This window comes from Anopheles darlingi, chromosome 2 (genome assembly GCF_943734745.1).
Source record: "Anopheles darlingi chromosome 2, idAnoDarlMG_H_01, whole genome shotgun sequence".
Classification (NCBI taxonomy): domain Eukaryota; kingdom Metazoa; phylum Arthropoda; class Insecta; order Diptera; family Culicidae; genus Anopheles; species Anopheles darlingi.
In genome coordinates this window covers 60,496,858-60,523,556 of record NC_064874.1, presented here as the reverse complement: position 1 = coordinate 60,523,556, position 26,699 = coordinate 60,496,858, and the positions used below count along the sequence as shown (strand labels likewise).

The window sequence follows — 26,699 nt, the reverse complement described above, 5'->3', positions numbered from 1 at the left end:
TTCATCATAAAAAGGCAGCAACAGAAGACATAGCCAGCACTTACTGGTCAGAAGAAACGTTCGAACTGCGTGCCTATGGACCTGGAATCGTGTATTGCAAGGCTGAAAATTCCGAGGGAAATGCAATGATACAGTCCTATTTATTAATAGAAGATGTTTCCGATTTTATGATGCTAGAAATTGTTGAACCTAAAGGTACGATTACTGTTGGAGATAATGTCACATTCGTCTGCTTGGCATTTATTATCCCTGACTTCGTTGATGTGACATTCGAGCAAAATGGAAAAAATCTTCAAGGAATCGTCATACAAAACGATTCAAAGATGCGCAAAACGCAACTCACTTTGTTCAACGTTGACTTAAATCACACGGGAGACATATTCTGTAATGTGACCACAACAAGTGACGATTACAACAACAAGAGACCAAACGAAGCAAGATTCGTTCACATAGAAGTGATAGAACCTATTGCTCCTTACTTGAGTTCAGGAGATATCAATCAAACTCTGATCGTGGACGTGCTTAAACCCATTACACTCGAGTGTGATGTTAGTGGAATACCTGAACCTAAGATAAGCTGGTTCAAAGAAGGAGAGCCTTTTGCATACAATATGAGCAATCCAAGAAATACATCTTCAATCACAATTGAAAATGCAAATCCAATGCACTCTGGATTGTATGAATGTATTGCCACAAATAAAAAAGGAAATATTACGCTAACCAGGAACGTTACCGTACAAAGTAAGTTACTTGTCTGTCAAGTAGTAGGATCATTTTGATAATGTGTATTCAAAAATGTCAGTTCCAGATAGCATCTCTCTAGTGCAGTATCTTTTATTACTAATAACTATACCTATCGGGTTGACCTCTCTGTTTTTCTTCTACAAAAAAAAGAAACAAGCATCTGGTGTACCTAAATTAGATGATATTTTTGTATGTTATAACCCGGTCATCCCACCGAATGAAGAAAACAGTCTTCTTCTTCCATATAAATCGCAATACGAATTCCCGAAGGAACGACTGAAGCTTCTCACACAACTCGGAACCGGCGCTTTCGGTGTAGTGATGAAGGCTACCGCCACTGGTATCAAGGTAAACGAAGAGACAACGACAGTTGCCGTCAAAATTGTAAAGGATAAGCATGATGACGATGCTATGCGTGCCCTGTTATCAGAGCTCAAGATATTAACACATCTAGGTCGACACCTGAACGTGGTGAATCTTCTTGGAGCAGTTACCCAAAATGTTTCAAATCGTAAGTCGTTCAATGCAACCTAGAATTCTATGTATGTTAATATGTTTCTACCATGTATCTCGTTTAAGATGAGCTAATGGTTATCGTCGAGTATTGTGCTTTCGGAAATTTGCAAGACTACCTTCAAAAACACCGAAACCGTTTCATGGATCAGATTAGTCACCAATCGGATGAGATATTACAGTTGAACAGAACTGATCGCGTGTATGAATACAACGTGTAAGTAAATCCGTCATCCAGCAGGTTCTTATTTTGAAAATCCAATTAACCTTACAACATTTTTAATATTTTTGAATTTTCGAATCCCTTTTCTATTTCAACGGGAATATTTGGCACTAAGTCATGGTTTGAAATACGTCAGCTTATCGTTTTCTACGGACAATCTAAATCATCCTGCACAATGTTGCCAACAAACAAGTAGTAACGAAGTATATGAAAATTCCTTTCAAAGCAACGATGCCTGCCCCGATGGTCAAGAAACCCATCATACATCTACTGAGGGTGAGCTTTCGGTGCTCGTGATTTTCTTCTGATATATACGATCATTAATGTTACATACTTACAGAACTTATAACTCAAGATCATTTATCGCTCACCTCAGACGATCTCCTAAAACCGTCTAGCCACCTAACGAGCGATCCAGTAGCTCCTTTAAGATCACTAAATACAACAGTTCTCATAATATGGGCTGCACAAATTGCTAGCGGAATGGAATACTTGGCATCGCAAAAAGTTATGCACGGTGACCTAGCAGCTCGTAACATTCTGTTATGCGAAGAAAATGTAGTAAAGATTTGTGATTTTGGACTGGCGCGGACTATTTATCGACACAACGTTTACAAGAAAAATGGCGAAGCATTGTTACCATTTAAATGGTTAGCAATAGAATGCATCTCAGATAATGTATTTAACACTCAGTCGGACGTATGGGCATATGGTATCGTATTATGGGAGTTGTTTTCCCTGGGAAGAGCCCCATACCCAGGGTTAGATGCTAATCTCGAGCTGTACAACATGCTACAAGATGGTTACAGGATGCAAAAACCCCAATTCTCCAATCGAGATATCTACGATATTATGCTGAATTGCTGGGCAGAAGATCCGAATTCCCGACCCTCGTTTAAAGATCTCAGGTGCCGATTCAATGCTATGATGCCCGACGAGGTGCAAGATGTAAGTATCTCGATAGAATGTTGCCTGTTCGTCCTAGTTAGTTTTTAACGTTATTTATTTGTAGCGATTATTAAAACTTAACGAACCGTATGTAGCATTGAATGTTGCGAATGCAAAAAACAACGGTACAAGTGCATCGATTTCACTTGACCCTTTAGAAATGCTGCCTTCCTTTGCACAAGGTTATGTGAATGTTATAAATTCCTCTCCACATTCATGTGAGCATCCTTAGATTTCCACTATTAAATACCCCTTCGCACGTACCAATATCTTGTCTATTGCTACAGCTTCTGACTATCAAAGCCAACCGAACGACGAACGTGAACCACAAATGGATGCTGACCGTAATGCTGAACTGATGGAGTATGTGGATTCTTGTAAGAATCAAACTGTCAAATCCGATCATACCAACAAACGAAGCATTAACAAAGAGCTGAAATTGCCAAAAACTAAGGGTTCTCTCAGAAATATAGCTCCTGGAAACAGTAAAATGTATTGCAATACTAGCATGACCCAGCGTGCGTCGCTACGCTTAAAAGAGGATGGTTATTTGAAATTAGATGTTTTTTGAGTTGTTGCTTTGTGTGTGATGATTGTTGTTAATATTTGCTGAGGATTTTACATTGGTTACATGAACACCAACCATGGTTCTGAGCTTATTTTTGAATTTCATGGATTGGCCAGCGAGGAGAATTACTAAACTATCATCAGCATTTAATACTTGGCTGAAACGCTTCTGTTTTGTGCGCAAAGGATCGGCAGGGCTCGAGCTCAGATTTCTTTTCTTTGAGATTTGGGTGCTATGCCTTCGGAAGGGAGTCACCTCGTTTTTAGAAGACTTTTGGCGTCGCAAAGAATTTAACCGAAAAGAGGAATTTTCTGTTCAGATTGCCCTTTATTCGCAAATACCCTGCCCTTTTACACCCCGGATCGGCCGGTGTCCCTCTTCGGAACATACATCCCATAACGGCTCATTTCTCCCATAACTGTGTTGAGCTCCTAATGCTACCAACTGGAGTTAGGACCCCGCGCAAAAGCCCTCATGGAAATGTTAATGAGGTGTTAGTAATGTGTGTGTGCATATTTTGAATTTTTATACATAATTTTTTTATCTTTGATGAAATTTCGAAAATTCGAATTGTGCATATTGCCCCAGTATGCTTAAACCGGTTTTAACTAAGCCTTCTAGGATAAAATTCTCATCAATTAAATTAATTCGCGCTGTCAACGCTCCCTGGCGCTCAGTATTGCAACTACTATTCGGTGATTTAGTGGATTTTCAAAAAATCATTAAAAAATAACTGTTTGAGCTAGGGCTATGAAAATTTGAGAGTATTAGTTTTTTTGTATGAAAAATCTAAGAAAAATATCAAATCAAAGGTTAACAGAAAGTTACGGAAAATAATTTTTCTATTTTTTGAATAACTTAAGTAATGGGAATGAAATATAGTTTACATCCGATTCTGATACCTACAGAAGATACACACAAAGTTTGGTTTGAATCGGTTCAGCCGTTTCGGAGGAGTTTGGACACAAAAAAATGTGACACGAGATTTTTATATATATAGACTAGCATGACCCAGCGTGCGTCGCTACGCTTAAAAGAGGATGGTTATTTGAAATTAGATGTTTTTTGAGTTGTTGCTTTGTGTGTGATGATTGTTGTTAATATTTGCTGAGGATTTTACATTGGTTACATGAACACCAACCATGGTGCTGAGCTTATTTTTGAATTTCATGGATTGGCCAGCGAGGAGAATTACTAAACTATCATCAGCATTTAATACTTGGCTGAAACGCTTCTGTTTTGTGCGCAAAGGATCGGCAGGGCTCGAGCTCAGATTTTGTTTCTTTGAGATTTGGGTGCTATGCCTTCGGAAGGGAGTCACCTCGTTTTTAGAAGACTTTTGGCGTCGCAAAGAATTTAACCGAAAAGAGGAATTTTCTGTTCAGATTGCCCTTTATTCGCAAATACCCTGCCCTTTTACACCCCGGATCGGCCGGTGTCCCTCTTCGGAACATACATCCCATAACGGCTCATTTCTCCCATAACTGTGTTGAGCTCCTAATGCTACCACCTGGAGTTAGGACCCCGCGCAAAAGCCCTCATGGAAATGTTAATGAGGTGTTAGTAATGTGTGTGTGCACATTTTGAATTTTTATACATATATTTTTTATCTTTGATGAAATTTCGAAAATTCGAATTGTGCATATTGCCCCAGTATGCTTAAACCGGTTTTAACTAAGCCTTCTAGGATAAAATTCTCATCAATTAAATTAATTCGCGCTGTCAACGCTCCCTGGCGCTCAGTATTGCAACTACTATTCGGGGATTTAGTGGATTTTCAAAAAATCATTAAAAAATAACTGTTTAAGCTAGGGCTATGAAAATTTGAGAGTATTAGTTTTTTTGTATGAAAAATCTAAGAAAAATATCAAATCAAAGGTTAACAGAAAGTTACGGAAAATAATTTTTCTATTTTTTGAATAACTTAAGTAATGGGAATGAAATATAGTTTACATCCGATTTTGATACCTACAGAAGATACACACAAAGTTTGGTTTGAATCGGTTCAGCCGTTTCGGAGGAGTTTGGACACAAAAAAATGTGACACGAGATTTTTATATATATAGATAACCCCGGAGCTGGTCGCCAATATTCATAACGCCTTCTCCAATCCAACTTATATTGAAACGAAACAGTTCAATGAAGAGCGTTGATAGCCACTTATACAGTAAATATATACTATTAGAAATAAAGACGTTTCGTTTTTCTTCTTGGGAATCTTTATTCAACCTTAAACAAGGAGCTCGTGTTCAGTAAAGAAGATGCTTCACGTGGTGGACACAATTCGAGACTCCAGAATGATCATACCATCAGAAAGTTAAATTACGTAAATAATTTCATTCAACATCAACAGTTGGCGATATATTTTAGTGGTATATTATCCTATAGACAATCTACTCAAGTTAAAGATTTCCGATCAATCGCTTTTCTATCAACATTTCTAGAATTTCGCTTATAAAATTTAGAAACAATCAGATCCACACAAGCGTATATTGATTAGACGATGTATTTAAACCAGAAAACGACAAGTGAAGCATGAAAAAATCTCTCTATAGCTTTAGCGGTATGCAAAGTTTTAGGGGTTAAATATTTATAAAATTTAGCAGTTAAACAAGCGATAGAATGAGTAGGAGATTGAAACATATATGGGAAGAGAGGGAAAGAGTGTGTGCTATCCCCTCTCCCTCCTGACAGCTAAAACGATTTTAACTTAATAAATTCCCACCAAAACATTTACAGCTCGCAAGTAAGACTTGTATTCCATTAAGGCGATAGCTCCGCCAGATGCTTTTAGACCATTTTTAAAATACATTGACGCCTGCTATTACTGTCGCGCAAAGCAGTCGCCTATAGACGATAATGTACGCTAACATTAGGAATTAAACATAAAGCCACACTGGAATAGGCACCTAAATATGTGAAAAAATACATAATAACTTTAAAGGGAGCTATTAACGAGGGGAAGGGAGAGACCTAAAATCTGATCATTTCTATCTGTAAAGTACCAAAATAGCAACTACTCATGAAACATCCTAATGGTATATACTAATTACTTGATGATACGTGATTTCAATACGTTCAATACATTGTATGAGTAATGAGTAACCAGCAGTTGTTTCTTGGAAGTGAATCAATCAATGATGATAAGTCCATCTCCATACGCGCAACGCAGAAGTGTAAACTGCATTCGACAAACGCTGTGCAGATTGGATTGGACACTCGCATATCGCCAAGAAATGCACAAATGGAACACTCGGGTATAATTGAAGCAGATTACAGAAACAGTTGCTCGAAGAATTTCGATACACTATGTAACGCCACTACACTATGTAATACACTTTGCTTCAGATCGAATGCAGTCCACTTTCAAACGTTTGGCGGAATAGATTCAAATGAGTTTTCTGGAACATACACTTAGCCGAAAAACTTGCTCTCAATTGTTAATGTGAATGTGTTATAGTGAAACTGTTTGTTTCGTTGAAGTTATCGCAACATTTGTATTATCACGGTGCATTATTCGTAGATTTTTCGTGGATGTATAAGGAATATCGTTAACTTGATTTATTTTCAGTATCAGAATGACAAGAACAGTGTATTTTCTTATGTTTATTGTGAGCATTACCATTTTTGGAAGAGTTTGTCTGGCTACATCATTAAAAGGTAAGTGAATTGTGTGAGATTCACCTGGGCAGCAGTCGAGTCCAGATAAAACATCAATACAACAGTTAAAGTGTCATAAGCCAATCAACATTGCTTCACACAACCAAAGATGTAAATTCTAAATTACAAAAACAGTAGGAAAGAATAATTGCAGTTCAATTTTTTTAAAAGAACTTAATGTTCAGTATACGCGAAAACATCGATAATTAGCTGAAAAAAGTGTTAACTAACAGCTTGCTCATTCTTACATTTGTGAAAACAAACAAGACGAAAATAGTGAAGTTCCCAGCATAGGCGATGATCGAGATGTTGCAGTTGACTCACCTATAATCGAGTGGCCCACCGATGAGGTAGTACTGGAGTTTGGAAAAACTTGGAATGTTACATGCATCTGTAACCATCCCATCGTATGGAAGCCATTCGATAGCCAATACAACTGGGTAAACTATTCTGTCTGTCGAACTATGTCATTTTTGACTATAGTTACCATATTGCATTGATGATATTCACAGGATCCTCCGAACCTTAACATTTCAATCCATAATACAACGGGTATCAAAATGCCTTATGGAGCCACGCTTACCATAATGAACGCATCTGCATTGATGGTTGGCCGTTACTATTGTGTACATTCTCAGAAACAACAGGAAGATCTAGACGAAATGATTGCTGAAAACTTGGCCAACAGCATCTATGTGTATGTTGAAGATCCTCATCAATTCGTGGTACCACTTCCAGTTAGATATTACAAAAGAAACAAAAGATTGGTTATTCTCTGCAAACCGTCGCATCCTGAAGTGGAGGTGAAATTGTGTGACAAATTGTATAAGTTAAGAGTATAAGTTTTGTATAAGTTTAATTGTATAAGTTTTGAGAAATTTTTCTTAGAAAAAATACAATCCTGAAACTGTCATATTCGAAATAGAATGATTCTCTTGTTTTTTAGAGCTGTACATCGTCTATAGATCCAACCAAAGGGTTTCTCGTTCTAGAAACTAACTACATTCGATCAGAAGAGTATTATTGTAAAGTCAATGCCACGAATTATGCTCCTATTCCTCTCCTACATCACAGTGGAGGTAAATTTCAATATATTTAGTAGTCCACCAATCGATTGTATTTTTTTATTACTGTTCGCTCAATCGAATGAACTTTCTTTTTAAAAGAATGAGGGATGTAATTAACATCTTAATTATTTGTCGGAAATGCAAACGAACTTCATTTTGGTAGTACAAAACAAACGATCTGAATTGTTGCAACCAACGCCGTTGTTATTTGAAATTTTTTATTTCGTTTTTCAAAATAAATGTTCAATCTAACACTAATTACACAACATATCGCTATGGATACAAGTTGAATAACTGCAAATTTTATCGACAAATTCTTATTGCTTTGAGATTTATCTTCGTTTTCAACATCCCTTATTGTAGTTTTTCTTTTCATCTGTTGTATTTCGATATGGGCTGAAATCGATATGGAGGAAATCTAATGCATTACATAGTAGTTACAAAAAGCTAATGATATTTGTTTTTCGTCACATGTTTACTTTTCCTAGGAACACAGAAAAAACCGAACATCAAAAGCAATGTCGGAGATCACGTACCCGTCGGGAAAACCGTTCGTCTGACCTGCAGTTTTGAAGACTATGACAAACAAACTATTGAAATATCGTGGAAAATAGTACCAAACTACCTACCGGTGGAAATAGTGAGTAAGATTGTAAAATTATCATACTTGTTACATTCTGTATCCTCCCACATATGTATCATTTCAGAACAAAACAATCTCTATGGGAAACCAGACTAGATCCTCTTCGGACTCTACGCTCGTCACACGGGATCTCATGATTGAAAATACTACGATGGCGCATAAAAGAACCTATAGATGCGAAGTGTTTGATGGTGAAAATAACACATACTATCACAACTTTAAGCTGCATGTTCGTGAATCAGCTGATAACTTCATTCTATTGAGCACAACACACAACCGCTCGACAATCAATCGATGGCCAGACAAGAATGGAGAAATTACGCCGATTGAAATATTTATCCAATATAAATCCTATCCTTCCAATGTAACGTATAAATGGTTTAAGCACTATGCAGGTCGAATAGACAAGAATGATGCAGCCGTGTATAAACAGGAAAAAACTGATGATTATATCAAACTGACAATCCTTAAACCCAAAGCGTACAATACAGATATTTACGGAGTTGAAGCTCAAGCAGGTACTGCGAAAGCGATGTACAACATGTCCGTTTTCGTTTATGGTAAGAGAAGTGCATATTGACAAACGTGGAATAAACGCGAAACTGACGTTCGTTCCTGAATGATTTTTCAGATAAGCCTGCTTTGAAAATGGATAATATAAAAGCAAACGAAGGAGATATTGTTACTTTCCAATGTACGGCCGTAGCATATCCTTCACCGTCCTTGAGTTCTAAGTTCCAGCCATGTAAGGAGGTACCACTGGGAAACTGTTCGAATTTATATACTACAGAGGCGGAGTGGCATGTAAGTAGCGTGTGTATTACAAGAAGAAAAAAAATCATAAGCCCATGGCTAAAAATTAAATGAAATCGTCTAACAGATCCGTATTACTCACGAAAGTGATATTTAAAAAGGTTGACAAAAATAAACTGTCATCCATACATTTGTGAATTTTGATATACTTATTACTTTTCTAACTATATTGATTCTTAATAAACAGACACCAACAGAGGACTTTCCCAGCACCTACTGGTCAGTAGCAAAGTTCATGCTGGAGGCGTGTGGACCTGGAATCGTGTACTGCAAGGCTGAAAATTCCGAGGGAAATGCAATGATACAGTCCTATTTATTAATAGAAGATGTTTCCGATTTAATGGTGCTAGAAATTGTTGAACCTAAAGGTACGATTACTGTTGGAGATAATGTCACATTCGTCTGCTCGGTATTTATTATCCCTGACTTCGTTGATGTGACATTCGAGCAAAATGGAAAAAATCTTCAAGGAGTTGTGATACAAAACGATTCAAAGATGCGCAAAACGCAACTCACTTTGTTCAACGTTGACTTAAATCACACGGGAGACATATTCTGTAATGTGACCTACCACGACAACATGAGACCAAACGATGCAAGATTAGTTCACATGGAAGTGATAGAACCTATTGCTCCTTACTTGAGTTCAGGAGATATCAATCAAACTCTGATCGTGGACGCACTTAAACCCATTACACTCGAGTGTGATGTTAGTGGAACACCTGAACCTAAGATAAACTGGTTCAAAGAAGGAGAGCCATTTGTCCAGAATAAGAGTAATTCATCATCAACTTCTATAGGAATTGAATATGCTATTCCAACGAACTCTGGTTTGTATGAATGCATTGCTGCAAATAAAATAGGAAATATTACGTTAACCAGGAACGTTATCGTACGAAGTAAGCTAACAATCGGTCATTTAGTATGGGTATTTTTTGAACCAATTTCATTTTTTTTTTATTTCAGTGCCAGGAAGCAAATAAAATCTGCCGACGGCAACGCGTCTATTAATTCGACAGTAATGTTACTGTTAAACAACGCAAACCATTCTGGGAGCAAATAAGGGAGGAAAGGGGCAAAGTATAGCAGAAAGATAAAAAAATATGCAAATTGTAATGACAAAGAGAGGTTACCTAGGCCTCTTGGGATGCCTGAAAAGGAACATGTACGGGAAGCCTGGTTCTCGGTAGAATAAACACATCTTCTTCAATGAAAAAAAAACAAAGAAAGGTTTGAATTAGCGCATGGTAATAAATATCAACGTAAACAACAGCATACATCCAACGTCTTGATTACATGTTGATGATAGCTGACGAAAGATATTAATTCAATTCAAAACATCTTCTATCCTGTCGTAAAGAACCCTATAATTCGCTGATTTCCTTCATGAGCAGCTTAACTTTTAGATATGATAACGAGACAAATAAGACTAATTAAACACCAATTAGCAGGATTTTTTTCATTTGAAACAGCCACGAAACTTCAGGCAAGAGGAGAAGTGATTTCTTATCTGATCTCTTCATCTGTTTTGATCGGATTATACATTCAAAGAGCCATTGAAAACAACTGAAAATAACATTCCGAAAACAAGTCTGAAGGAAACCCATTCTATGTGAACTTCAGGTATTGTCGACTCGTCTGTAGAGCTTCGTACATTATGCAACAGTTCTCTATTATTGCTCACATGTTCGAGCATCCGTTATTCTGCTCAGTAATTTGGATTCACTATTTTGTGCACTGGTGCATTTTTATCCATCCATCCGATCTGCTACCTCAAACGCCCACATGTTTACGATCATAGTGCATTTACCATGATAATCAACAAAGCACACAGTCAGTGTAACAAGTTAAAATACCGAACATTTATTCATACTGACAAACAAAGATCACATTTTATCCGACAAGTTTTCAATAACATTCTCGTATTCATTCACTTCCCTAGCTTTCAGATGCGTCGGAGTCACCGCAAACAACATTGTAGCTGATATTTGTCGCACCACTTTTACTTTAGCAGCCAATATGAAATCTCATAACGTGTTGGAGCATGTACAACTTGCATGTACAGCTTCCTGTTGATTGTGAATATGTTTTTCTGTTCGTGACGTGACGTGACGTAAAACGTGAGTACCTTGCAGCAGAGATTCGCAAATACTCATACATTTCTATTCAATATCTGCTATTTTCATGTTTCGCTGAAGTAAATCAACTAATGATGATAAACCGTAAATCAGCTAGTGATGATAAGTAAATCAACTTATAATTGACGCAGTGCAGATGGGATTCGACACTCGCATATCACCAAGAAGTATTCAAGCAGGAACACTAGAGCATATTACTCAAAGACCGATGAATAATTGAAACAGATTGTAGAAACCTTCGCTAGAAGTATTTCGATACACAATGTAACGTTCTCGCTTTCGATCGAATTTAGTCCAGTTTCAAACGTTTGCGAGAAAGGTTCACATAAGTTTTCTAGAACATATACTTACATAAAACCATATTCTTTAATGTTGAACTGCAAGAATGGCCAGAAGTGTAAAGTTTCTTACGATTATTGTGAGCATTATAATCTTTGGAAGATTTGGTCTTGCTTCATCATTAAAAGGTGAGTTTAAAGTGTGAGATTCGGTTGCACCTAGCAAGCAACTGGGCAGCAGTCGAGTCGAGATAAAACATCAATACAATAGTTAAAGTGTCATAAGCCAATCAACATTGCTTCACTCAACCAAAGAATGTATATTTAAAATTACAAACACAGTAGGAAATACTCATCGTCAGTTCAATTTCGTTAAAGAACTTAATGTTCAGCATACGCGAAAACATCGATAATTAGCTGAAAAAACTGTTAACTAACAGCTTGCTCATTCTTACTTTTTTGAAAACAAACAAGACGAAAATAGTGAAGTTCCCAGCATAGACGATTATCTAGGTGTCGCAGTTGACTCACCTTTAATCGAGTGGCCCACTGATGAGGTAGTACTGGAGTTTGGAAAAACATGGAATGTTACATGCATCTGTAATCATCCAATCGTATGGAAGCCATTCGATAGCGAATAAAACTGGGTAAACTATTCTGTCTGTCGAAATATGTCATTTTAACTATAGTTACCATGTTGCATTGATGATATTCGCAGGATCCTCCGAACCTTAACATTTCAATCCATAATACAACGGGTATCAAAATGCCTTATGGAGCCACGCTTACCATAATGAACGCATCTGCATTGATGGTTGGCCGTTACTATTGTGTACATTCTCAGAAACAACAGGAAGATCTAGACGAAATGATTGCTGAAAACTTGGCCAGCAGCATCTATGTGTATGTTAAAGATCCTTATCAATTCGTGGTACCACTTCCAGTTAGATATTTCTATAGAAACAATAGATTGATTATTCTCTGCAAAGCGGCGCATCCTGAAGTGAAGGTGAAATTGTGTGACGAATTCTATAAGGTAAGCTCTTGAGCTATTTTGATAATATGCTCCTTTTTTCATAGAAAAAAAACATGCTTAACACTGTCATGTACTAAATAATATGACTTTCTTGTTTTTTAGAGCTGTACATCGTCTATAGATCCAACCAAAGGGTTTCTCGTTCTAGAAACTAACTACATTCGATCAGAAGAGTATTATTGTAAAGTCAATGCCACGAATTATGCTCCTATTCCTCTCCTACATCACAGTGGAGGTAAATTTCAATATATTTAGTAGTCCACCAATCGATTGTATTTTTTTATTACTGTTCGCTCAATCGAATGAACTTTCTTTTTAAAAGAATGAGGGATGTAATTAACATCTTAATTATTTGTCGGAAATGCAAACGAACTTCATTTTGGTAGTACAAAACAAACGATCTGAATTGTTGCAACCAACGCCGTTGTTATTTGAAATTTTTTATTTCGTTTTTCAAAATAAATGTTCAATCTAACACTAATTACACAACATATCGCTATGGATACAAGTTGAATAACTGCAAATTTTATCGACAAATTCTTATTGCTTTGAGATTTATCTTCGTTTTCAACATCCCTTATTGTAGTTTTTCTTTTCATCTGTTGTATTTCGATATGGCCTGAATCTCTCATCGATCGGAAATCTAATGCAATTCATAATAGTTGCAAAAGCTAATGATATTTGTTTTTTGTCACATATTTACTTTTCCTAGGAACACTGAAGAAACCGAACATCAAAAGCAATGTCGGAGATCACGTACCCGTCGGGAAAACCGTTCGTCTGACCTGCAGTTTTGAAGACTATGACAAACAAACTATTGAAATATCGTGGAAAATAGTACCAAACTACCTACCGGTGGAAATAGTGAGTAAGATTGTAAAATTATCATACTTGTTACATTCTGTATCCTCCCATTTCTGTATCATTTCAGGACAAAACGATCTCTATAGGAAACCAGACTAGATCCTCTTCGGACTCTACGCTCGTCACACGGGATCTCATGATTGAAAATGCTACGATGGCGCATAAAAGAACCTATAGATGCGAAGTGTTTGATGGTGAAAATAACACATACTATCACAATTTTAAGCTGCATGTTCGTGAATCAGCTGATGACTTCGTTCTATTGAGCACAACACACAACCGCTCGACAATCAATCGATGGCCAGACAAGAATGGAGAAATTACGCCGATTGAAATATTTATCCAATATAAATCCTATCCTTCCAATATAACCTATAAATGGTTTAAGCACTATGCAGGTCGAATGGACATAAATGATGCAGCAGTGTATAAACAGGAAAAAACTGATGATTATATCAAACTGACAATCCTTAAACCCAAGGCGTACAATACAGATATTTACGGAGTTGTACTTCAAGCAGGTACTGCGAAAGCGATGTACAAGATGTCCGTTTTCGTTTATGGTAAGAGAAGTGCATATTGACAAACGTGGAATAAACGCGAAACTGACGTTCGTTCCTGAATGATTTTTCAGATAAGCCTGCTTTGAAAATGGATAATATAAATATAGCAAACGAAGGAGATATTGTTACTTTCCAATGTACGGCCGTAGCATATCCTTCACCATCCTTGAGTTTTAAGTTCCTGCCATGTAAAGAGGTACCGCTGGGAAACTGTTCAAATTTATATACTACAGAGGCGGAGTGGCATGTAAGTAGCGTGTGTTACAAGAAAAAAATAACCATGGTAAATATGGTTAAACATTCAATTACATCATGTAACATTACTCACGAAAGTCAGTATTACTCACGAAAGTGATATTTAAAAAGGTTGACTAAAAGAAACTGTCATCCACACATTTGTGAACTTTGATATACTTATTGCTTTTCTAACTATATTGATTCTTAATAAACAGACACCAACAGAGGACTTTCCCAGCACTTACTGGTCAGTAGCAAAGTTCATGCTGGACGCGAGTGGACCTGGAATCATGTACTGCAAGGCTGAAAATTCCGAGGGAAATGCAATGATACAGTCCTATTTATTAATAGAAGATGTTTCCGATTTTATGATGCTAGAAATTGTTGAACCTAAAGGTACGATTACTGTTGGAGATAATGTCACATTCGTCTGCTCGGTATTTATTATCGCTGACTTCGTTGATGTGACATTCGAGCAAAATGGAAAGAATCTTCAAGGAATCGTGATACAAAACGATTCAAAGATGCGCAAAACGCAACTCACTTTGTTCAACGTTAACTTGAACCACACGGGAGACATATTCTGTAATGTGACCACAACAACAAGTGACGATTACAACAATAAGAGACCAAACGAAGCAAGATTCGTTCACATATAAGTGATAGAACCTATTGCTCCTTACTTGCGTTCAGGAGATATCAATCAAACTCTGATGGTGGACGCACTTCAACCCATTACACTCGAGTGTGATGTTGATGGAACACCTAAACCTAAGATAAGCTGGCTCAAATCAGGAGCGCCTTTTGCATACAATATGAGCAATCCAACAAATACATCTTCAATCACAATTGATAATGCAAATCCAATGCACTCTGGTTTGAATGAATGTATGAATGTATTGCCGCAAACAAATTAAAAAATATGACGGTAACTACGAACGTTACCGTACAAAGTAAGTTACTTGTCTGTCAAGTAGTAAGATCATTTTGATAATGTGTATTCAAATATTTCAGTTCCATTTGGCCTTTCTCCAGGACAGTACCTACTATTACTAATTACTATACCTACCGCGTTAACCTCTCTGTGTTTATGCTACATGAAAAAGAAACAAGCATCTGGTATACCCAAATTAGGAGATGATATTTTTGAATATTATAACCCGGTCATCCCACCGAATGAAGAAAACAGACTTCTTCTTCCATATAAATCGCAATACGAATTCCCGAAGGAACGACTGAAACTTCTCACACAACTCGGAACCGGCGCTTTCGGTGTAGTGATGAAGGCTACCGCCACTGGCATTAAGGTAAACGAAGAGACAACGACAGTTGCCGTCAAGATTGTAAAGAATAAGCACGATGACGATGCTATGCGTGCCCTGTTATCAGAGCTCAAGATATTAACACATCTAGGTCGACACCTGAACGTGGTGAATCTTCTTGGAGCAGTTACCCAAAATGTTTCAAATCGTAAGTCGTTCAATGCAACCTAGAATTCTATGTATGTTAATATGTTTCTACCATATATCTCGTTTAAGATGAGCTAATGGTTATCGTCGAGTATTGTGTTTTCGGAAATTTGCTGGACTACCTTCAAAAACACCGAACACGTTTCATGGATCAGATTAGTCACCAATCGGATGAGATATTACAGTTGAACAGAACTGATCGCGTGTATGAATACAACGTGTAAGTAAATCCGTCATCCAGCAGGTTATTATTTTGAAAATCCAATAAACCTTAGAACATTTTTAATATTTTTGAATTTTCGAATCCCTTTTCTATTTCAACGGGAATATTTGGCACTAAGTCATGGTTTGAAATACGTCAGCTTATCGTTTTCTACGGACAATCTAAATCATCCTGCACAATGTTGCCAACAAACAAGTAGTAACGAAGTATATGAAAATTCCTTTCAAAGCAACGATGCCTGCCCCGATGGTCAAGAAACCCATCATACATCTACTGAGGGTGAGCTTTCGGTGCTCGTGATTTTCTTCTGATATATACGATCATTAATGTTACATACTTACAGGACTTACAACTCAAGATCATTTGTCGTTCACCTCAGACGATCCCTTAAAACCGTCTAGCCACCTAACGAGCGATCCAGTAGCTCCTTTAAGATCACTAAATACAACAGTTCTCATAATATGGGCTGCACAAATTGCTAGCGGAATGGAATACTTGGCATCGCAAAAAGTTATGCACGGTGACCTAGCAGCTCGTAACATTCTGTTATGCGAAGAAAATGTAGTAAAGATTTGTGATTTTGGACTGGCGCGGACTATTTATCGACACAACGTTTACAAGAAAAATGGCGAAGCATTGTTACCATTTAAATGGTTAGCAATAGAATGCATCTCAGATAATGTATTTAACACTCAGTCGGACGTATGGGCATATGGTATCGTATTATGGGAGTTGTTTTCCCTGGGAAGAGCCCCATACCCAGGGTTAGATGCTAATCTCGAGCTGTACAACATGCTACAAGATGGTTACAGGATGCAAAAACCCCAATTCTCCAATCGAGATATCTACGATATTATGCTGAATTGCTGGGCAGAAGATCCGAATTCCCGACCCTCGTTTAAAGATCTCAGGTGCCGATTCAATGCTATGATGCCCGACGAGGTGCAAGATGTAAGTATCTCGATAGAATGTTGCCTGTTCGTCCTAGTTAGTTTTTAACGTTATTTATTTGTAGCGATTATTAAAACTTAACGAACCGTATGTAGCATTGAATGTTGCGAATGCAAAAAACAACGGTACAAGTGCATCGATTTCACTTGACCCTTTAGAAATGCTGCCTTCCTTTGCACAAGGTTATGTGAATGTTATAAATTCCTCTCCACATTCATGTGAGCATCCTTAGATTTCAACTATTAAATACCCCTTCGCACGTACCAATATCTTGTCTGTTGCTACAGCTTCTGACTATCAAAGCCAACCGAACGATGAACGTGAACCTCAAGAGGATGCTGACTGTGATGCTACTAGCAGCGATGAAAATGATTGAGAACTGATGGAATTTGTGGATTCTTGTAAGAATCAAACTGTCAAATCCGATCATACCAACAAACAAAGCATTAACAAAGAGCTGAAATTGCCAAAAACTAAGGGTTCTCTCAGAAATATAGCTCATGGAAACAGTAAAATTCATTACAATATAACCCCGGAGCTGGTCGCCAATATTCATAACGCCTTCTCCAATCCAACTTATATTGAAACGAAACAGTTCAATGAAGAGCGTTGATAGCCACTTATACAGTAAATATATACCATTGGAAATAAAGACGTTTCGTTTTTTCTTCTTGGGAATCTTTATTCAACTTTAAACAAGGAGCTCGTGTTTAGTAAAGAAGATGCTTCACGTGGTGGACACAATTCGAAACTCCAGAATGATCATACCATCAGAAAGTTAAATTACGTAAATAATTTCATTCAACATCAACAGTTGGCGATATATTTAGTGGTATATTACCATATAGACAATCTACTCAAGATAAAGATTTCCGATCAATCGGATGAGATGTTATAACAACAAAGCATGTTATAACACCCTTCCTTACCTATTACCTTTCTTCACGATGTTTTCAAGTTTCTGGCTCATTGCATTGGATTTATCACTTAAATCTCAATTTGTTGTTGGTACAAGTTTCGTCCAAAAATAAAGGAATCTTTCAGGATAGATCAACCGTTTTCTCTGTGCTTACATGTCTAATATATGCCTTATACTTCCTCCCCTCTTCCATACAACCAAAGTGATTATTTAACCGATAAATTTGCAAATATGTATCCCCTTAAATTAGGCAACTTGACGAAGATACAACTCTACAACCTCTTGAATCATTTGAGATGTAGATGTTGCTGAACAGTTCAAATATGCTCCGTAAGTAATTTGAATCAGTGATTTGTGATATGCTGCTGCCGCTTGTGCGTATTGCTGCTCATTGCTTGTCTCGGAGTATCAACTTATGCGAATCGTGCCTATTTGTTGTAAGAAAGCACTACATATGTTTTTTTATCCTAAAGTATATATCAAGACGATTCATACTAACGAGTAGTAAATGATTGGGACTATCGGGACTCGAAAATGTTGCTTTTCAGGATAATGCCCCCTTTTTTAAAGGATAATCAACCTAAAGCATCAGATACACCGTACCTCGATACACCGAATAGTGTGAGAGAGGCATTGTAGCAGATTAATAATCATCGTCAATCGTATTTTTTCAATACAATGTCTCTAATTAATAACCGTTGCAGGAATGTAGTTGCATCCGGACTATACTAATACAACCTGGAGTACATATGATCCCTTCTAAACAATACATTTTATATCCTAATCCATCACTTCTTGTGCCTTACATATAATTTCATTGACAAACGGCGATTATCGGAACAATAAACTTGAACTTTCATACACATTCGTTGTAGTCTTCTTGAATCGTCATTCAGCGTATGTGCCTTGCCTAACGAGTAGGTGAACGTGTGCGTATTTCCGAGTGCATTCGAGATGTGCAACTGCAAATCATCTCTCTCAGTGGGAGCACGAATAGTTTAGATTCCGTTTCCTTCTGACGTCGATGCAGATGAGGTCCATCTGCACCAAGGTACTTTAAAAAGACAGGTAGCATCTTAACCGCTTTGACAGGTCACCATTTTCAATTTGTTTGACATTCATAGCAGGGCGCTTTTTATCAACAAAACCACGTGAGTTTCAAGAAGAAGAAGAAGAAGATGTGGGCAAGTTTGGTGGTTTTATCAGGGAAAGTACTTGATTTCACTCTTTTTCGAATGTTTAAATGATTCATCTCTCGATTTAAGATCATTCGAGCGACCGAGTTGTGTTTTACAGCGAGTGAGCACGGTCCAGGAACGCTAGCTAGCTCTTGTTCTAGGCCGGGTGGCAAGACCTACGGACCGATACCATATTGAAACTATTGAAAGAATTTTGGGAATATTTGCATAAACTTCAACTTTCCTGCCACTTTTCGTGAATTTTAACTGTCGTAATACCACGGAAAAGCGAAAACAGCTCCGAAAAGAGCGTTCCCGAAGTAAACATCCCACCATCCCGTGAATGTCAAACTCTGAAGTTTTTTCTAAAATAAAATCGGGGATTTGTTCTGGATAAAGCTACCTGTCTTTTTAAAGTACCTTGATCTGCACTCAAACCAAGATATGCATGTCGGATGAGCTCCACGTTCCAAGCCTTTATCCTTTGCTGGAACCTTGACGTTTACGAACACGAAGTGTAGTTGTTGGAAGCAAATCGGATCGGTGCAGAATATGGTTTTGAATTATTCCTAGAAACGAGGTATTCATTGGTATACCGCCGATTGACCACCAGAAGATGCCTACCTGTCGTCTGAATTTTCAGCTGCACAGGAAAGCCGTCTCTTGGCAAACGCACATGATTTTAGGCATTTGAAGGGCGCTTGAGGTTCGGCGATTCGCGGCCTGCAAAGACAAAGGCTGACCAGCGAGTATCGGTTTACTTCCTGGAAGACAATAAAGGAATTAGCGGAAAAGGTGACAGCAGCACTCGTGTGGATTCGCGTCGGCCTACGATCGGCCCCGGTCCAACTTGCGAACGAATGTGTTTGTGACCACCAATACATACACTCACACACACACACACCCTGCAATAGTGCAATCTGCAGCCCCAACTCCCCCGAAAAGGCGCTTTCTTTAATCGAATAAAGCCCGAGAACTCGCGCAAACTCCCCACACAACTCCACATGCCGTAAACGTGTCGCGAGATGGTGCGTGTATATGTAGGTTCGCAGATCAGTGATCCTCTCCATCTCTCAACCCCCGCTAATGCCACTCGACGCAAGTGTGGCGATGATAAGAGCATCCGAATGCGCAGCTAGCGCGTTTTACGTTGTCTAGGGTCATACACACTCACGCGCCCCCGCTAGCTTGCAACGTTTGCTATGTGGTGGTGCAGCGAATGCAGCAACTTCATACCCGCGAGCCGTGCGGAAAAGTGCAACTGCATGGTGATGCTGTTGGTGCAACGGAAGCAACGGAACCGAAGCCAACCACACGAAGCAGGCCACGAAAGGGCAATAGAGTGAGCGAGAGGAGCAGTAACCAGTGTGAGCGAGATGCAGGGCGGAACAAGCAGGCGAACACGTACACTAACGCAACGCAAGTTGTTTATTGCACACTGCAACTGAGGGCAGTGTGTGCGGATTGCACTTCCCGGTGCAGTCCAAAATGCGAGAGAGCGAAAGAGAGAGAGAAAACAACGAGTGTCGAGTTCGTTGGTGGTGGAGTCCTTCCGCATGTAGTGGTGCAGTCGGTTATTCCAGCACCAGCCGATTGTATGACCGTGTGCGCCGATGCAATAGTTCTGCTCCACCGTACCACTCCACCCACCAAGGCCAACGCATGCACGGTTCGGGTCGTTTCTTTGTGCAACGGAATTGCACAGCTAAAGCCAGCGAAGATGTCACAGGAACGAGTGCATCATGCACACACCCGAACATAGCGACGAAGCGAGCGAAAGGGATAGGCAATAAGGGAAAGGGAAAGAGATGCAACTATAACCCTTGCCCTTTTTACTTGCCACCCTGTGGGGACCGGTCATCGTGGACGAAAGAGCGGGAGCAAAAATGCAAAAAGTGCATCCGTGCAAACATACACACACACACTTACACACGCACACACACTGTCCAAATGATGGAAGGTAGACAGTGGTGTGGCGCGCTGCTTCCGTCTTGCCTTTCTTTTTCGCACAAACGCACACCTTTGACCGCTTCTCGCTCCGCTCCATGGCAGTTCTCGCTCCTGAGCCCCCCTTGCAGATTTTCAGCGACGTGGTGTGCTGGTCTGTGCACACGTGTGTGTGTGTGTGTGTGTGTGTGTGTGTGTGTGTGTGTGTGTGTTCAGCGGCCGGTCAGAGGAGGCCGAGGGACGAGAGTTTGTGTCGGAAGTGGCGCTCGGTGACGACTCGACCCGGCCAACCGGCAGCGGCAGCGACGAACGACGACGCAGTTCGGGGAAAAAGTCGCAACGGCTCGGGCCACACACGGTCGCGCGGTGGTCGTTGTCGTCGTGGTCGTCGTTGCAGTTGCAGTTGCATCTCGCGCATATTTGTCGTTGGCCTTTCCACCGTCACCGTGTCGTCGTCGTCGTCGTGGTCGTCGTCGTCGTAGTGCACCGCGCGCGATCCGTCGTTCGAGTCCGCCACCGTGTGCTGCATCGCTCCATCACCATTCAACGTTCCGTCCCCCAAACGCGCGCGCCCGGGAGTCCCTTCGCGAGAACAGCGATCACTTGTTTTTTTTTTCTTTTTTGCAGTTGAATCTCGATGGTTTGTTTTTTTTTTGCGTTCTGCATCTGAGCTGAGTTTTCGTCGTGAAGTTTTTTGTTTGCGCTTCCCGTTCTTTGCTTCTTTTTGGTTCGTGCCGGTCTATCATACGAAGCTGTCTTCCGTCCGTTGTTATCCTCGTGGTGCGCGATGTGCGTGTTGTGCCGCGAACGCGCTACTCGTGCGTGATTCCTTCTCCTGCCTCCCTCCCCGCCTAGAGGTGCGCCTGGTGCCGTGCGTGTTCCGTGCTTCTAGTGTGTGCGCCGTGCGCTCTCGGAATGGAGCAGCCGTGGTACGTGTGCCGTGTGTGCGAGACAGAACAAGAAAAAGGAGCGGCAAGAAGAGGAGCGTGTGCAGGACATAGGTCACATTCCGTGCTTTTTCGTGACTCCCGGTGTGCTTTGTTCCTAGGGGTTGCTTGCTTCGATTGCGTCTTGCTTTCCTCTTTGTTTTGCTCCCCTTTTTTTTGGCTGAACCCGTTGCGAGCTCTTTTTTGGTTTCTCCTGTTCCGGGCTCCCGTGTCTGTAAAGAAACTGATAGTTTATTTTAAGCGTTTTGGTAACAAGGAACTAGGTTTGGTAATGCATATCCGTCTTTTCCTATTTGTAGTATGATCTCGTTTTGCATCTCCTTTCGAAGATCGCATTGATTACCTTTCACATCATGTATCCGTTCAGATATACGTGACTTTGACTCTAGATTTTGGTGCTCCCCATCGCATGTTCTAAATTTGGAAATCCTTTTCGGTGGTTCTTTACGCTGATGAAGTAGGAGGATGGCAAGGTTTACTTGTTAATTTCTTTATGCTAAACTCTAGAATCATCGAAAAAAGGTGTTAAACGACTGATTCGCTATCGTGTGTTTCAGGTACGTGAATAAAGCGCCGTCTATGTGATAGTGCAAGAAGCGTTGTGTGATCCACAGGTATAGTGCCATTCTGGAATTGGGATTTTCAGGATTTATCCAGCACCATATCAGAAATTTCATAAAACATTCTTTTTTTTTCATGAACGTTGACTGTTCCATGTAATTTATTATGGTATGAACTTGTAACCCCTATTAGCAGTGCTTCTAATTCAATATTTTACTTCCAAATGGTACATTGTGGTGATGATAGTTTATTTTATCTTCCATTTTATCGTTCACCTTTCGATCCCATTACTATGGGAAATTAATGGTAAAATACCGACGGCACAGGTCCGAAGTGATAATTTCCGCTACAAAATTATCGACTACATCTAAATATCTTTGCAATTGATTTGCTGGTCTATTTCCAAGTGCTTTACAATGTCATGATCTCTCTTCATCATCTTACTCAAGGAAATCATTTTCCACACTTCACGGGCCCAGGCTTTTGGGTGTGCTCTGGCCAAAGCGAGAAGGCCATAGCCTGGGTTTCATGACACCAACCATGATTTTTCGTAACGGGATCGGATGAAAACAGAAGAAGAAGGAGTGAGATGCGAAGATACCGTGCTTTCTTTCCGGTCTTTCTCAGACCCCTGTTTTACCGTCTACTCCTCTATGTTTCATCTTTGCTATCTTGCGTTTCCGTCTCGCCTGTAGTGTGTGTATGCGTGTGACGACGTCAACGTTGTGTCGTACTTTCTCCTGTATCTTCCTTTCTTTGGTCGTTTGCTTTCTATTCTCCGTTCGTTATTTCTGCCATTTTCTCCTGTCTTTCAGTCATCTCGCTCGTTTTTTTCTCTTCCTTTTATTCAACTTCGGTCGACTTCCTTCTTCGGTGTCTATCTATTTGTATCATCTTTTCCGCCTTTGTCTTTTCGCGAGTTAACCCCGAGCTCTGCCGTGCCTTTCTCCAGTCACGGTAATGATTGCTCTTCTGTTCGTTCGAAGTTTGATTTAGTTTTTCATTCGCCCGCACAAAGTTCAAATGATGTGGCCGCGAAGAGCAAAATCAACGTTTAGTTTTTAAATTTATTTGTAAAGACATACTTTTCGTAATGTAGTGTTGCTCATAAAAAGACCACGTAAATAGATTATTACTAAAAAAAAACTAGACATAAATCATTACTAAACCCAGCTTTAAATGAATCATATCAGTTATGAAATCAATTGTGCAACGGTTACTAGTTTGAGAACTCAAACCTCCATTCGTGACGTATAGTGCGATTTTCACGCAATGTTGCAGAAGACATTCGAGACAGAGACAAAAAGAAAGGTAAGAAGCAATGATACTTCTTATTGTATATTAATCAAAATACAATGTACAAGTTTCACCATTTCAGCTGCTTGCAACAAATCCCTGCACGATTAGGCAAACTGTTTAATGTCGGGCAAACACGATATAAAAAAACAAGCAGCAAACCAAAAGCTACTTTTTATAATGGGTGCAGGGCTTTGTTATTGTTACTGATCGCGACACTCGGTATTTTTTTGCCTCAATTGTGCCGACACCAATTAAAATGAAGAGAAAACATTAGTGATGAAATCTAAACTAGAGCAGCCACACAATTTCTGTCTTCGATCGTCGACCGAAATGAGGCCACCTAACGGGGCATATCCATAGGATATCGATGCCAACGAAGGTGTTCTGGAGCACACACAGTTACGACAAGAACTATCGCTGGTTGGTGTTTGTCTTCAGCCAGTGTCGCAAAAATCCTCGAAGGTGGCACCGTTTCATCTAGACCTTCTTTGACGATCGTCTATTCCTCCGTGATCGTGATCATGGTATGATTTGTTGCTTTAAACAACCCAGCCAGAAACTATTTTCCACTGTACATATTATTTTGTGATGACCTCTGATCATATTCAACTCATTTGCGAGTGTCAACAGGGGGCTTCTTCGTGATGCTGGTTTGTTATTCGCTGTTTGATAAGCTGTTGATTACCAACATGTACCAGCATCAATGGATAGCAATAGCACAAGCATGTAAGTGAGATAGAGAGAATGTCGAAGGGGTTCACGATGCCCAGTGGCGGGCAACTTTGCACATTAATTGAGTTGCATTTTGTCTGATTAACTGTGCCAAACAGTGAAAGGGTTGCTCACACAGGCGATTAGAGCATACCAACCACAACGAGCGCAGCTTCGTCTGCAGTAGAAGGGTGTGTCTGGTTCTTAATGTTTGTGCGGGTTGCTACTAACCCACGCTGTTAAAGCAGATTACAAAATGGCGAGAGTGTCTGGTGGGCATATTTACAACCACCATAATGGCTATTTTCTTGTACAATCATGCGATCCATTCTAAAATGCCATAAACAAGCTCTGCTCGATGCGAACGAAGTAGAGTGCAACTGTAGATACATAATCCATCGTAAGACAAGCCATCTTGGTAAGATTCAAATTACAATGTGCTCCAACCCTCCGCAATCAATGCTCGATACGAATCGAAGGTATCCTATCAATCTTCGTTCTCTACAAATATTGCCACGGGGCAGATTACGGAATCAGGCCCCGCAAATTGTGCCGTTTCGCGAGCAGATACTAAGCACTAGATTCACCGTAAATGCTTGTTAACTACCAAACGAAAAGGGGGCATGATTATCTCTCTCTCTACGCCCACCTCACAGACATAAAAGATGAATCCGTACTAGACGTTCCGACCTGATCCAAGATCATGTTGAATCTAACCAAGAACGACACCTCATTAACCCGTCAGCCAACGCGTTCGTAGAGCCTTCCGTGCCCCCAACCGTTCGATCGAGGAGCCCACCTCCGATTAGCTTCGTGAACGATCCTTTCACTGGCTGTAACGCGAACATGGTTGCTCCATTGTGGGACCCAGTGTAGAAGGAGGAGAGAAGAGCCAGCAGTGTTTTTGCTCGCAAACCCCTCACAACGAGTTTCCTGAAGCGCTATTAGAAAGCTAATGTACTCTTGGCCAACGAGCATGCAAATTTGAAAGTACATAACCCAGACCAGATAACCTTTCAAAATGACGCTTCTGCTGTAGCAGCCGCTTCAGGGGATTTCTTGTAGACGGCAGAGATACACCGACAGCGTTTCGATGTTAAATGTCGGTCGGTTTGCAGTAGAGAAACCGTTAACCTTTGATACAAAGACAGTGGTGTAGTCATGGTTTTCAATCTGTCGAAAACTGCCTTATTAAAAAGAATATTAGAGTCCCAGTCGATTGGAAATTTGGTTGCTTCAGGAATTCTACCGTACATGGAAAAGGACATGCAAATATCAGTCAGCTTCATGGCAGTACCGGCACCGATCATGGAAATTACACAGATCGGAATTATATCCGTTTCTTGACGTTCATTTAGTGAAGATCCCGCACAGGAAATCATTACGTGTGACCTTCAAATGTCTGTCTACCGAGTAGAATTAAAAATACCCTAAAGCAGTCGTCTTCTACAAGCCCTCAATTCGTTCCGAGATGAAATGAGAGGCGCGCTACACAAATCCTATTCCTGTTCCTAGTACGAATTCCCAGTATTTTACTATTAAAAAAGCCAAAAAGGCCGATCTTGAATCTAGAGGAGCTCGAACGCATTTAGTAACACCCGTGGATGCGCCCATCGCCTTCCCCTCTCCCATCTTGGTATTGTTTTCCACTCCGCATAATGTACTCACACATCGTTCGGGTTGGCCGCAAGCGAGCGAATCCGTTGAAGGCCGCAGCGCCCTGTTTGTGGCATCGTCAAGACGACGGAACACCCGTCAGACCAAGAAGAGGAGAACGGTATCTGCCGCAAGTCACTCCGAGGTCGCGGTAAGCCCCGAGAACTGTAGCTTCTACTACCTCAGAAGATGGCCAGCGCGTAGCAGCGAGTCTCCGGAGGGGCGCGGAAAGGGGCCGAATAGAAAAAGGGCCTTGAGAATCACTTCTCTTCCGTTGCGTCTCCTCGTGACGACGGGGTACACAGACCACCGCGTGGTTGGATCGTGGTAGGCGTGGTTTTCGCGTTTCGTGAAGGTAAAGCAGCAGCTTCTTGAAGGTACCAGGAGGGTTGCTAGGAGGGTGGTGTTGCGCCTGGAGGGATGAAAGCAAATAGAACGACCCCAGGTGCGTTAAGGCGAAGGAACGAGTGAGAGAGAGAGATAGAGTGTGTGTGTGTGCCCGCGATGGGAAGGGGGAATGGTTCACCGAGGTGCGAAGGAGAG

The 26,699-nt window shown here is 40.1% G+C and overlaps 3 protein-coding genes and 1 long non-coding RNA gene across 6 annotated transcripts in view; 3 read left to right on the top strand and 1 right to left on the bottom strand.

The window, feature by feature from the left end:
* Positions 1 to 10,348, top strand: part of LOC125959808 (vascular endothelial growth factor receptor 1-like) — a 26,815-nt gene extending 16,467 nt beyond the window's left edge. Inside the window, exon 10 of the transcript XR_007469769.1 lies at positions 10,308 to 10,348. The gene's annotated coding sequence lies outside the window, so the exon portion shown is untranslated. The remainder of the gene's footprint in view (positions 1 to 10,307) is intronic.
* On the top strand, positions 973 to 17,561 carry LOC125959815 (vascular endothelial growth factor receptor 3-like). 3 transcript variants are annotated; one of them, XM_049692766.1, is made up of 6 exons: positions 973 to 1,255; positions 1,324 to 1,474; positions 16,106 to 16,266; positions 16,331 to 16,938; positions 17,003 to 17,156; positions 17,226 to 17,561. In XM_049692766.1, the coding sequence occupies exons 1-6, from the start codon at positions 1,066 to 1,068 to the stop codon at positions 17,312 to 17,314; spliced, it is 1,353 nt and encodes a 450-aa protein (XP_049548723.1). In that variant the 5' UTR covers positions 973 to 1,065; the 3' UTR covers positions 17,315 to 17,561. The 3 variants fall into 3 exon arrangements, with proteins under 3 accessions (XP_049548723.1, XP_049548724.1, XP_049548725.1); XM_049692767.1 differs by lacking the exon at positions 16,106 to 16,266 and adding an exon at positions 1,596 to 1,756; XM_049692768.1 differs by lacking the exons at positions 16,106 to 16,266; positions 16,331 to 16,938; positions 17,003 to 17,156 and adding exons at positions 1,596 to 1,756; positions 1,821 to 2,428; positions 2,493 to 2,646.
* LOC125959810 (hemicentin-2-like) lies at positions 6,382 to 10,373 on the top strand. Its single transcript, XM_049692761.1, has 7 exons — positions 6,382 to 6,504; positions 6,568 to 6,656; positions 8,212 to 8,363; positions 8,431 to 8,926; positions 8,998 to 9,170; positions 9,367 to 10,078; positions 10,146 to 10,373. The coding sequence occupies exons 1-7, from the start codon at positions 6,446 to 6,448 to the stop codon at positions 10,160 to 10,162; spliced, it is 1,698 nt and encodes a 565-aa protein (XP_049548718.1). The 5' UTR covers positions 6,382 to 6,445; the 3' UTR covers positions 10,163 to 10,373.
* A 201-nt stretch (positions 17,562 to 17,762) lies between the features above and the next one.
* LOC125959828 (uncharacterized) lies at positions 17,763 to 20,113 on the bottom strand. The gene is made up of 3 exons (XR_007469771.1): positions 19,928 to 20,113; positions 19,660 to 19,799; positions 17,763 to 19,604 (listed from the first exon to the last, which is right to left on the bottom strand). It is a non-coding gene; the product is annotated as an uncharacterized LOC125959828 (long non-coding RNA).
* Between the last annotated feature and the right edge of the window lie 6,586 nt (positions 20,114 to 26,699).